This window comes from Myotis myotis, unplaced genomic scaffold (assembly GCF_014108235.1).
Source record: "Myotis myotis isolate mMyoMyo1 unplaced genomic scaffold, mMyoMyo1.p scaffold_m19_p_6, whole genome shotgun sequence".
Taxonomy (NCBI): domain Eukaryota; kingdom Metazoa; phylum Chordata; class Mammalia; order Chiroptera; family Vespertilionidae; genus Myotis; species Myotis myotis.
The window spans coordinates 3,249,318-3,262,419 of record NW_023416368.1 but is presented as its reverse complement, the minus strand read 5'-3'; the positions used below and the strand labels follow the sequence as shown (position 1 = coordinate 3,262,419).

The 13,102-nt window shown below is 45.0% G+C and overlaps 1 protein-coding gene across 5 annotated transcripts in view; it reads right to left on the bottom strand.

Moving 5' to 3' along the window:
* Nucleotides 1-10,357, bottom strand: part of LMTK2 (lemur tyrosine kinase 2) — a 66,954-nt gene extending 56,597 nt beyond the window's left edge. For 4 of the 5 annotated variants that reach the window (XM_036315008.1, XM_036315011.1, XM_036315009.1 and 1 more), the window contains exon 1: nt 10,001-10,357. In XM_036315008.1, the coding sequence (XP_036170901.1) occupies nt 10,001-10,088 (88 nt within the window). In that variant the 5' untranslated portion in view covers nt 10,089-10,357. The remainder of the gene's footprint in view (nt 1-10,000) is intronic. The other variant, XM_036315010.1, reaches the window with a different exon arrangement.
* Between the last annotated feature and the right edge of the window lie 2,745 nt (nt 10,358-13,102).

Below are 13,102 nucleotides of genomic sequence, written 5' to 3'. Positions count from 1 at the left end.
AAACTTAAATTTAGAGGCTATGTGAGAGGTAACCAACAGACCATAACACTTCTATTTTGCAATAAAAAACTGAAATTACAAAATTTCACAATTACTATTTGGTTAAAATAGATATTTGAAATGTGTAAAATGACTACAAATTCTCCCTCATCTACCTTCTAAGTACAAGATACCTTAGAGACTTACTTCCTATAGTTAAAAGTTGCAATTATATATGAAACTCAAGTCTCCTGTTCACAATAGCAAAAAAAGGATGTAAGAGGTGTTTGGGATGGACTATGAACATGGAGAACACATGAGAGAGAAAAAGAGCTTTTAAAAATTAAATTATAGTGGTTTCACTTTGGAATAAGAGCAACTTCTCTCTCAAAGTTCACTATCATAGATGCTTGAACTAATTTTTCTCCTATTCAAGGCATATGTGTTGCAAAAAATAAGAAAGTCCTGAATTATCTGTACTGGTCTATGAACCTATGATGTTCCTAATCAAACCCATTATAATACAGCAGTTTCTGGGGTAGTTTACTTTTTTTAGCTAATCAAAAGAATACTAGAGGCTCGATGCACAAAATTCGTGTACTGGGGGGGGGGGAGGGGGGGGAGATCTCCCTCAGCCCAGCCTGCACCCTCTTCCAATCCGACATCCCTCTCACAATCTGGGACTACTGGCTCCCAAATGCTCGCCTTGCCTGCCTGCCTGCTTGCCCCTAACCGCTTCTACCTGCCAGCCTGATCAACCCCTAACCACTCCCCTGCCAGCCTGATCGACGCCTAACTGCTCCCCTGCCAGCCCGATCGCCCCCAACTGCCCTCCCCTGTCAGCCCGGTCGCCCCCAACTGCCCTCCCCTGAAGGCCTGGTCACCCCTAACTACCCTCCCCTGCTGGCCCGGTCACCCCCAACTGCCCTCCCCTGCAGGCCCAGTTGCCCCCAACTGCCCTCCCCTGCAGGCCTGGTCGCCCACAACTGCCCTCCCCCGCTGGCCATCTTGTGGCTGTGAGCGCTGCCATCTTTGAGGGCGGGGCAGTGAATTAGCATATTCCCTCCTTATTGGCTATGGGCGCCACCATCTTTGCAATGGCATGAGGGTCAATTAGCATATTCCCTCTTTATTAGATAGGATTTTGTACATCAATGTAAAATGTACACGCCCTAACCGGTTTGGCTCAGTGGATGAGCATCAGCCTGTGGACTGAAGGGTCCCAGGTTCGATTCTGGTCAAGGGCATGTACCTTGGTTGCAGGCACATCCCCAGTAGGGGGTGTGCAGGAGGCAGCTGATCGAAGTTTCTAACTCTCTATCCCTCTCCCTTCCTCTCTGTAAAAAACCAATAAAATATTTTAAAAAATAAAAATAAAATGTAGTTTTGGAAAATAATACAATAATTAATCAATAATAATACAAGAATAATCGCTATGTTTCCCATACTCACAACTGTTTTGCTCCATCCTGTGTATCAACACATATCGACTAGCTTTAAAAAAAAAGTGCCTGTTGGAAAATATGAAATACGCTACGAATCCTAGGCTATTCCAAGATCAATAGCTTGAAAAAATAAACTTTTTAAAAACCAAGATATTAACATGATATTGTGCTGAAAAGAAATAACACCAGCAGCTACTATATAGGTCAAGAACCGAGGCCCGCCTGGGATAGTGTGCGCATCTGTGACCCGGGGGACAGGAATATCGCCGAGTTACACTGGCTCTAGCTTAGGGTCCTGGCCAGTGGGGGTGCAGGGCAGAACCAGGCATCGGCTGGCACGTCTACACCACAGGTTCTCAGCTCCCAGGGCCGGCATCTATCAGGTACTGGTTCACAGTTTTTACTGATTATTTATACAGGATATTTATAAAACGTAAAGAGGTTACTAGTTATACTGACTTCCAAAGAAGGGGCTGAAGTTAAAAAAAAAAAAAAAATCAAAGGTATGTCGAGCTGTGAGGGTGTTCTGCCCTGAGTGTTTAAATTCTTCTGTGGTTACGGAACAGGCACTTCTCCCAGGAAGAGTCTTCAGCACTGTATTCCGGCACAGAGGTCAGGAGTAGCAACCTCTTCACGTTTCAGGAACTGACATTAATTTAAATTTTTTAAATTTAAAATTGTTCTTCCTTCCTTAAGTCTCACTGGTTATACAAGCCAACAGATTTCTATTAAATAACTGATTTTGTTGCTAGTAGAAAATAAAATATTTTGTTTGGGGGCAGAGAAATCCCAGAAAAGTATTATACATACAGATTTCCAGAATTCTGATTCAGTTGGTCTGTTTGGGGCTCAAACACCTGCACTCCTACAAATTCCCAGGAGATCTTTTTTTCTTTTTCTTTTGGTTTTGGTTTATTTTTAAGAGAGGAAGGAAGAGGAAGAGGAAGAGGAAGAGAAAAACATCAATGATGAGAGAGAATCATTGATTGGCTGCTTCCTGCAGGCCCCGCACTGGGGATCGAGCCCACAACCCAGGCATGAGCCCTGACCGGGAATTGAGCAGTGACCTCCTCCTGGTTCATAGGTCCCCTCTCAACCATTGAGCCATGCCAGCTGGGATCCCCAGGTGATATTGTTGAAGTGACCCTGTTTTATAAAAACATCTTTACTTTTTCCTGAAACATTTTCAGCTGAACTGATACCATAGCTGGTATTTACACCAAAACAATGGGGTTGGAGCCAGTGAGAAGGGTACATGTGAACAAGATTGACCGTAAATTAAAAACTGCTGATGCTGGGTGATGGGTACATGAGAGTTCATTATATAACTTCCTCTACTTTTGTATGTTTGAAATTTTCCATAATAAAAAAAGAGAAAAGCTCCGTAAAGATCAAAACAAGTCTACCACCATGCTCTGCAAGAGACTTGCCATCAGACATTTGACCTTCACTTTCACCAACAACAGGAGGTGCCACATCCCTTTCAACAATTTCCAAAGTCGACAGACCCCTAAAACCACTCTACACTTAAGCCTACGAGGCGTCCCTCACGTCCTGAGAGATTAGGGGTATAACATCATCACGGCACACACAGTGTGGAGAAGGGAGGAGCAGTAACTTTATGTGGAGAAGGCTGACAAACAGCACCTCAGCCAGGTGATCGAGGGAAGAAAACCAACCCCTTAGGCTTAAGAGTTTAGTTGTAGAGTGATTTGAGAGGGTCTGGAAATTCAGTTGGTAAAAGTTCAGATAAAATGTCCAATGGCAGTCATATTGAAATCATGTAACCATTATATGGTGTGATGACAATGGTACTTTATCTCTGTGGTGTTCCTCCCAGAACCTATAGCCCCATCTAATCAGGAGGAAAACATCAAACCATGACAGCAGAGGGATAGTCTACAAAACACCTGACCAGTACTTCTCAAGACTGTCAAGAGCATCAAAACAAAGAGCAGCCCCTGGTCGGTGGTGCTCAGCGATTATAGCGTGGGCCTGCGCACCAAAGGGTCGAAGGTTCAATTCCTGGTCAAGGGCACGGACCTGGGTTGCAAGTTCCATCCCTGGCCCCAGTCAGGGCACGTGTGCGAGGCAACCAATGAATGTTTCTGTTTCTCTTTCCCCCACCCCTTCCACCCTCTCTAAAAAATCAATGGGGGGAAAATAACTTTGGGTGAGGATTAAAAAGCAAAACAAAACAAAGAACAGATTACTGGAGCCTAAGGGGACACAACTAAATGTAATGTGGTGTCCTAGAACAAAAACAGGACTCAGGGAAACACTAAAGAAATCGGAATAAAGGATGGACTCTAGTTAATAATAATTATTAGTAATGGCTCCTACTTGAGACAAATGTACTCTGCTACTGTACCATGTTAACAATAGGGAAACCTGGGTAAAGGATGTACAGGAACTCTTTGTACTACCTTTGCAACTTTTCTGTAAATCTAAAATTGTTCTAAAAGAAAAAGTTTATTATTAAAAAATAAAACAATTATAAATGGCTTCATTCCAGGCGATGAACTGTGGCTGGGTAAAAAGCAAGGTTCACAGAAAAATTATAGGCTCTAAGCCAGTGGTTCTAACCTTCCTAATGCCGCGACCCTGTAATGCAGCTCCTCATGTTGTGGTGACCCCCAACCATAACATTATTGTCGTTGCTACTTCATAACTGTCATGTTGCTACTGTTATGAATCGTCATGTAAATATCTGATATGCAGGATGTATTTTCATTGTTACAAAGTGAACATAATTAAAGCATAGTGATTCATCACAAAAACAATATGTAATTATATATGTAATTATATATGTGTTTTCCGATGATCTTAGGCGACCCCTGTGAAAGGGACGTTTGACCCCCAAAGGGGTCGCGACCCATAGGTTGAGAACCGCTGCTCTAAGCTTATACTCTCTCCTTTTAACACACACACACACACACACACACACACACACACACACACACGTGCGCGCACGCAGCCTCTGGTGTGATGAACCCCGTTCTCCAGTATCTTGATCATCCTCACCCACAAACTTTTATTGATCATCTACAAACCGTGAGATACCATGCAAACACTAGAAATACTAAGGATATAAGACAGAGTCCTGGCAATCTGGGTGAAGAGGCAGAACTTAAAAGGGCTATTTGCTAAATGAAAACTGTAGACTGTACATTGAATCCAAACCTTTTTGATCACACAGCTCACCCATCAGTAAATTTTCTTTACATTCCTTCCATTTCATGTATATTTATTTATTTACAAACCATAAAAATGTATTAGTGTACCAATATATTCTATACCTTAAAAAAATCACATAAACCAAAATATTAAAAAGGTGAAGATAAATATAGAGTTAAGTTCCAGTGTTTTCATCCTGCACCCCATGAACATCCTGTCCCACAAATAAACACTCTAGGGTTAGGGTTAGGGATCGCTAAGGACTGGGGGGAAAAAAATTAAAAAGGTCTTAGTAGGGAAATTGAGGCTGCAAAGAGCTCTCAGGTACCTGAGGCATTTCATGTCAATAGTTCTCATTTTCCCCACTTGAGTCACAACGAGGTCAAATGAAATGCGGAGTTTCTGCACTGTGCTAACCTTTGTAAAAAAACAAAACACTTTTTGAAATGGCGAGGTTATTTTTCTGATACGCCTGTTCTTTGTGGCAAATAACTGTAATGCCAAGGCATGGTTCCAAATTAGTCACTTGCTACAATTTAAAAATACTTCAGCAGTTTGCTCTGGCACACCAGTTTCAGCCTATTTCTTCAGCTTTCTCTCACAACAGTGTCTTCGTATGAAGATTCACAGAAAGGTTGAGATTAGAATCTAAAAACAGCCCTAGATGTAGCCGTCTATTTTATACCAGGAATATCTGTCCAGCTTCTAAAATATTCTTTTCCTCCCGTCAAGTAATAAATACACATTTTTAAAAGAGTAGCGTGCAGCTAGGAGGCTGCAAAAATACATGTTTTTAAAAGAGAAGAAAAGACAGTCACAGTCATCTCTCCAAATGACATTTTCTAAGGGAGCCCCGGCCCTGTGGGTCCAGGTTGACTGGCTGCCTTCAGGGATGCTTTATGCGAGTATACAATTTTGTTTGGGACTAAACTGAGATTGCTCTCCGTTCCTTTAAATTAAAACCAGCAACTGTGCACATGCAAGAGCTTTAGGCATCTTGATGTTCAAGACCAAGTTTATTACATAAAAGTGGAGTAATCCAGATCATCTTTTAAATTTCTAGCGTTAATTCCCCAACATTATAAATTTCAAGAAGTAACACCACCAGCCTATATTGCATACTTAAGCTAAATTTAAAGGGTTCCTTCTCCACCCATCATAGAACAAATTATTCTGAGTAACAGATTTTTTAAATCCAGCAAGTTCTAGGCATTTCACTGAGTTCCCTCTCAGAAGCCATACACTCACCATTAGTCAATTCTATGATAACCCCCTAAATTTGCCAATCAGAAGCAATGACGAAGACTATGTTGTTGAGTGCTCAACATGTAGCAGATGTGTCACACCACCTCTACCTCACCTGCCCAACAGCCCTGTAGGTAAATATTATCATCATCTTGTTTTAATGATTGAGATCTAAGAAGCTTGGGAGAGGTCAAGTAACTGGCCCAAGGTCTTAAAGCTATTGAAGTGGCACAGGAAGGCCAACGCCAGACCAACTCCAAAGTCCAAGTTTCATCTACCATACCTGCTCTTCCTATGACTGGCTCATGACTTTTACTCTCAACGAGACTGAAAAAGTTCTTCTATGTCCACCTACAAGAACTTTTTTGAGCACTCGTTTAACTGTTTCAAAACCCTGGCCATCCCTTAATCACACTACAAAGTCTTTTTTATTGTATGTACAGCTGTTATCTAAGTGACACAGCCCACAGGGGACACAGAGGGCCCAAGGACTCTACATTCCAAGAGCTGCATAAACAGTCAGCACATTGATATCAGCAAAACTGTAGGGATTTGATAACTACAATGCTAATCAGCTACAAAATTGTTGGACAGACTTCCTATTACTGAGCAAATGAGCCTATTTAGTTAACCCAAAAATATCACCAACTAAAAGCAATTAGAGCATTCCCAACCTGAATCTCAAGCCTTACAGCCAGAAGTGCTGAAATAATGTGCATGGAAAGCTTACTGAAAATACTTTTTCTCAGAAGCTGTTATAATAAACACAAAAATTCAAACTGTAGAAAGCACTACCTTTACTTCAGAAATCTTGCTCAAGACACATGTCCGTTTGTTTAATCTAAAACGAGAGCTGCTGTTTAATCAGCAGCTGGGTCCCACCGGCTTCACCGACTTCCACGAGGTCCTTTCTCTGGAGCTGCTAAACGCTTCCTCTGCGCTCTGTGACCTAATGCACCACAGAACAATGGCAGTGGTTTCCCCTCTGACCACTGCCCCAATATTAATAAACCGTGGGCTGAGGGGAATGCCTTCGCCCATACAAGAGCTGTCTTTCTTATGGGAATCCGGAATAATCTTATAAAAGGCACATAATGGGATACTATGATCTGTAGAAAAGAACTTAACTGCAATCTTAGTTCGGCAACTTAACTGTGTGAAAACAGTGGACTTTCTCCCTCTCTGAAAGCTTCCTAGTGAGGGCCGGCAAGATGTCAGTCTACCTAACAAGGATATTTCTGTATTTGCAGAAATACAGATTCTCAGGAAAAGAAGCTTCCTGAGAGGGTGTAAGGGACTCCGAGAGAGAGAGAGAGAGAGAGAGAGAGAGAGAGAGACCCAAAATAAAGTGCAACCAAGAAATGCCTTTTGCCTCTAACGGGCAAAGGCAATGACATATTTACAAAGTTTTATTATGATTAAATGGATATTTGTTAACTTCTGAATCTAGAAATTATTTTGGATGACCAAAAAAAACCCAAAAAACCTTGGATAAATAAATTTCAGTTTAAATGCTGAATTTTAGTAAATTGCCTCATTTCTTTCCCCGTGCAAATGGGCTGGCAAAGGATAAAATTCAAGTATTTTTTCCAATCTGGTTTTGGTAAGCCATGCTTTCTCCAAGACGTTATTAACCAATTTGAACTTTAAGTAGAAAGATGTGGCTAACGAGGCAAAAGACCCCATGCAATGATCTGTCCTTAATGTGACGATGGCCAGCCCCGCAGATAATTAAAGCTTGGGAGTTATTATGTTTTCAATGTTTAACTGCTCTTTTATATACCATGTATATTCAGAGGGGTACATCTTTCATAATCAGTGATCTCACTTACGAGGATTAGCTCCAAGGTTCCTTTATTCTCCTTGGTCTAGAATCCATCTCTGCTACCAGGATTAATAATCTCTTCTGGATGGAAATACAAACCCCAAAATCTATGTGTGATTGTGCATCTTTTCCACAAAATTTAACTTTACTTACCTGTCAGTCATAAGCCTCATGTCTAACCATACACCTTCCAAGCAACAGAATATGAAGGGAAAATGTAAAAAGCTGCTATAAATCACCAAATACTTCTTTATGCTTTATTTATGTCAGGATTTGATCTTTCTATTTATGAATTAATTTTTCTGATTTTACAGCACTCAAAAAAATTTAGATTATTTATACCACCATTAAAAAAAGCACGTTAAGAGATTTATAGGAAGGCAAGTTTCTATAGGTTCCTACATAGGATCCGTTTTTCAAAATATAAAAATATTCGATTAAGTGCAAGTCATCTGGAAACTTCTTGAATCCCTTCCATTCTTTATCCATTATCCTACTCTGGGGCTAATTTTCAATTTAATCATCAATATCTTTCAATACCAATATCAACATCTTTCCATAGTCTTTTTTTAAGTGTGTGAGTGTGTGTGTGTGTGTGTGTGTGTGTGTGTGTGTGTGTGTGTATTTATTTATTTCAGTGAGGAAGGGAGAGGGGGAGAGAGAGAGAAATATCAATGAGAAAGAATCTTTGATCGGCTGCCTCCTGCACGCTCCTGACCGGGGATCGAGCCTGCAACCCGGGTACTTGCCCTTGACCAGAATCGAACCCAGGACCCTTCAGTCGCCAGGTGACTCTCTATCCACTGAGCCAAACCAGCTAGGGCCATACAGTCTTTTATAACTTCCCAGATACTTTCTGTGACTCCTACCTGGCCTGCCTATACACTTCTAATAATAGTCACTCTTCTTATCTATCATATCAGAAAACAGAATTCACCTTACAAATATTTGATCTAAGGCAGTGGGAGAAATTTAGCCATACATTATATGATACAATGGTAATAGTTAATACTCAACTAAAGGACACTCAATGACACAACCTGGCATAGCTCTGAAAATAATTACATACAGCTTTCATTGTAGACGTGTTTGAAAACTATGTCTTTGCTGGGGACGGTAACTGCCATGTTCATACCCAATTACCATCATTCTAAAATAACCCTCAACTTCAAAAGTATTCCTAGGCAGTTACAAGGCTTGAATCAGACAAGCAGGGGGATCGAAGACACCCCCATGGCCTCAGTATCTTCAACTAAAAAATGAAGAAATTGTACTAAATTTTCTTTATATACTATTCCAACTTGAAAATTCTATGATGGTGACAGGAGAAGACTTGACTTTGGGTGGCGGGCATACAGTGCAATATACAGATCTTGTACACATAGAAACTCACACCTGAAACCTATGTGTTCATGTTGACCAATGTCACCCCAACCAATTTAATAAACAGAATAAAATTAAGAAAATTCTATGAAATTTCAGTCTCTTCATTTCAAAGATAAGCAGCAGATGATAACGACAAATTAGCCTAGATTTTTTTTTTCCTTAAAAAAAAAAAAAAAAAAGACCCAACTTCGATGCTTTCTGCGGTTGGTGTTTTATCTAGGAAAATAAACCGCATATGAAAAACGGCATCGCTAAAATAGAAAGAAAATCACGACTTAGCTAAAATAGAAACTTCAATCACCCTTGGGCCATTTTGTCAATAGTTATTCAAAGGCTGCTACTCTAATCACTGGCTTCCTAAAATAGAAATATGCATAGAGTTGTTTCCTTCTCATGCCCCGAGATTCAATCAGAATAAAAAGCACAGCGTCTAGCACCCGTTTGTAACTTCAGCACAAGCGGCAGGGGGGGCAGGGAACCCCGCAAGCCCTCGATCCTGAGCATTTACTAGCAGGTGCGCGATGAGAGCTAAGAAACGGGTCTCACTGCGAGACGGGGAGACTCGCAGAGGGCAGGTGACATCTGCAAAGGGAAGCGGAACGGCCAGGAGGGGATGCGGGCTGAGGGCGTTCAGGCAACAGGTCTGGAGCCAGGACCGCAGTCGGCCCGGGAGGGGTCGGCCGCCGCCACCCCCTCGCCGCCCGCCCAGCCCCAGCCCCAGCCCCAGCCCCAGCCGCATCGCCTCGCCCCCGCCTCGGCCCCGGGGAGGCAGCCCGCGCCTGCGGCACCAGCCTCCCTACTCGCTCGCTCTCCCGGGCCTCCCGCCCCGGCAGGCCCTCCGGTTCCGCGGCGCCGAGGCCGGCCCGGCCTGCCGCCTCCCCCCGGGTCTCCGCGGCCCCGCAGCCCGACCCCCGCAGCCCCTGGCCGCCGCGGCCCCGCTCACCTGCACCTGTTTGCGGAAGTGGCACGGCCCGGGCGCCGCCGGCGGCCAGGAGCAGCAGCAGGAGCAGCAACGCCGGTGGCCCCGGCATCTCGCCCACCGCACGGCCCGGGGCCGGCTCTCGGGTGGCCTTCCGTCCGTCCGTCCGTCAGTCGCTCCTGCCGCCCTTACGCTGCCTCAGCGGCACCGCGCTGGCCGCTCCGGAGCGCGCGTCGCTTCGGCCAAACCTCAGCCCGGCTCCCGGTCCGCACCCGCCGCTCCGGCCACAGAACCACCATCCTTCCCGCCCGCCTCGCCGCCGCCGCCGCCGCCTCTCAACAGCAGCAACGGCAGCAGCCCTGCGGCACCCCGGGCCCCGGCAGCCGCGCTCCCGCCGCCATGATGGGCTGCGTCATGTGACGTAGAGCGGGGGCGGGAGGCCGTGACGGACAGCCCAGCTAGCCAATGGCCAGCTCCACAGGCCACAGGCGGCCCCGCCCATTAACCTGTCAGAGAGTGTGTGTCTGAGGGTGCGCCCCCTGCAGACCGAGAAGTGCGTGGGCAGCAGGTAATACCGGCAACTATCTTAAATTTAAAAACACGGGAAAGCATAAAGACAATAAAAAGCACCCGGAATCCATCCTGAATTTCTCCCTCCCTATTTTAAAACATGTTTTGCCTTCGGCCTTTTTTACTGTCGGAGCCGTTTCAGGCTCTTCTCCTTAAGGTTGACCTACACATCCTATCAGCCATCAAGGCGCTTTTGGTTTTTTATTTCAAGAATAGAATCCCTCTTCCCTCACACCCCCTGACTCAGCTCCTGAGCTCAAGCCATTCCCTTTGCCAACAGTGCCCTCCTGCCCCGTCCTGGCCACCTGGCACACTCCCTCTCATCTGTCAGCACTCACCTGGAGGAAGGCGTCATCAAAGCAGGCCGCTCCCCATCCCAGGAGGAATGACTAATGTCTCCTAACCCCCCGCCCCGGCCCTGGACAGACTGCTCCACCAGGTGCCCTATTTTATTGTTCCTGTGACTGTAAGCTCCCTGAGGACAAGAACTGTGCCCCTGTCAGCAGGGGTCCCCGGGGGCTGGCTCAGAGCAGGGGTTCTCTAAAGGAAGGGTGCCTGTCCTATTCCTGGGAGCAGCTCCCAGGTCCACCCTCTCCCCACCCCAGGACAAGGCCCAGCCAACAGGGGGAAAGGGCAGAGAAAGCATTTTCCAGGCCCAAGTAACATAATCATGAGAGGCCTAGAGGCTGGGCAAAGGTTGGGCTTTTCTGGAAAATGCACTGTAGTCCAGTTTGTGCCTGAGAGGAACTGATCTGAATCTTATCAGATGGGCTCTACCAACCGGCAGCCGGGGAGCCTCCCCAGTTCTCCAAACTCCTCAAACGCCCATCCTCAATGCCCCCTCTCTGTGGTGCTGAGCTGGCGCTGGACAAACAATACGTGCCCAAGAATATCTGTCCAGTGATCAAGGTGAGCCAGTAAACACTAAGGAAACAAACACTGGCTGGCATGTGAAGTGCTGTTGCAGCGGCATGGCTATCTGCTGATCTCCACGTGGGAACGGGAAGGAAGGCGAAGGTCTCGGAAAGAGACACAGCCACCCTGTGGTGCTTCGACATCCATCAGGAAGCCGGACGTGGAGTCCCCGGAAGCGGGGAACGCTGAGCTTGCCTGCAGTCCATCCTAATGAAAGTGCACCCCAACGCCACGCGCCAGGCCAGGATCGCAAAGCAGGTTGCATGATCATCTGAGCAAGCCCAAAGGTTCTTTGAGAAAACTTTTTTTCCCCCACTTGACAGCACAGGGGTTGAGGTGCACATTCCTCAGAGGCTAACGGCAACCTTTACCCCTCCCCCCTCCCTTGCCCAGGGCTTCTCTTGAAGGCTCCCGGAATTTATAAAACAAATGAAAACCTGCCGGCTTTGTCTCATTTCACCTAGGAGTCAGAAAGTAACCTTTGGCACAAATGTGGGATTAAATCCCAAACTGTGATGGTGGGAGGTATTGCACCGCATGTTGCTGTGATCTGCGCTCTGAGGTTATGCACATCGATTGCAGCTGTATAGTAGAAATGCTATGTGATACTAGGCTACTGCACACCTCTTCCCCACTCCCCCTTCAGTGATATCATGTCTGTAGCTTGAAGTACGCCGTGGTGTGAGTCTTTACACCATGGAAATTGGCAAACAGTTCTAATCAGGGCTCTTTTCCTCCCAGAGAGCCGTCTGTTCCGCAACTAGTGGTCTTGCCTAGGGGACCCTCCATAGGGCCTGATGACTGCCGCTTGCTGACCCGAATCTTTTCTGTGGTTGCATTACTTTACTTCAGCCTTTGGCAAATAAGGCGACTGCGCAGACTGAAAGCCAGACTTCTCCTGGTTCTCTGCCAATCGAACAAAGGTCGCATACCTCATCCTGTCTCGCCTTCTAAATGCCTTTGTATTAAGTCCTCACCTTTTGTTGTCTTCTGGATCCTCTGTCTAAAACTGTCTGAGTCAAGGACAGCGCACCAGGTGCATTTCAGAGTCCTGAGGCATCTCCCATTTGGGGGGGCACACCTATATGGCAAAAATATAAATGAATGAATGAATGAATGAAAATAAGAACTGCTGAAGCAAGGCTCAAATACATGCTGAAGTAAGTGTAACAAATGAACACTTTTAATGGACCACATAATTTATATTGCCATATAACGATGCTATCCACAACATAATTACAGGATTTATGTACACAACAGACAGTGAGATTCAGCAATGAGATTGCACTTTAAAATTGTATTATGAATATATTTTTTCCAAGCTTATTGGTGTGTACAGCTTCATTTGGAGGTGAGTTTTATTTGACAATGACTTAAAAACCACGTTCTCCCTGTCAGGCACTGCTCTGAGCACTTTGTAAGTAATAACTCTTTAAAATTCACCTAATTCTAAAATAGTTTCATCGTTCCTAAAAGAAACTCTATACCTATTAGCAGTCACTCCCCACTTCCCCTCTCCCGCTAGTCCCTGTCAACCACTCATCTATTTTTTGTCTCTATGGACTTCCCTAACGTGGACATTTCCTATAAATGGAATTATACAATATGTGGCTTTTGTGACTGGCTGCAGCTACGGTTCCC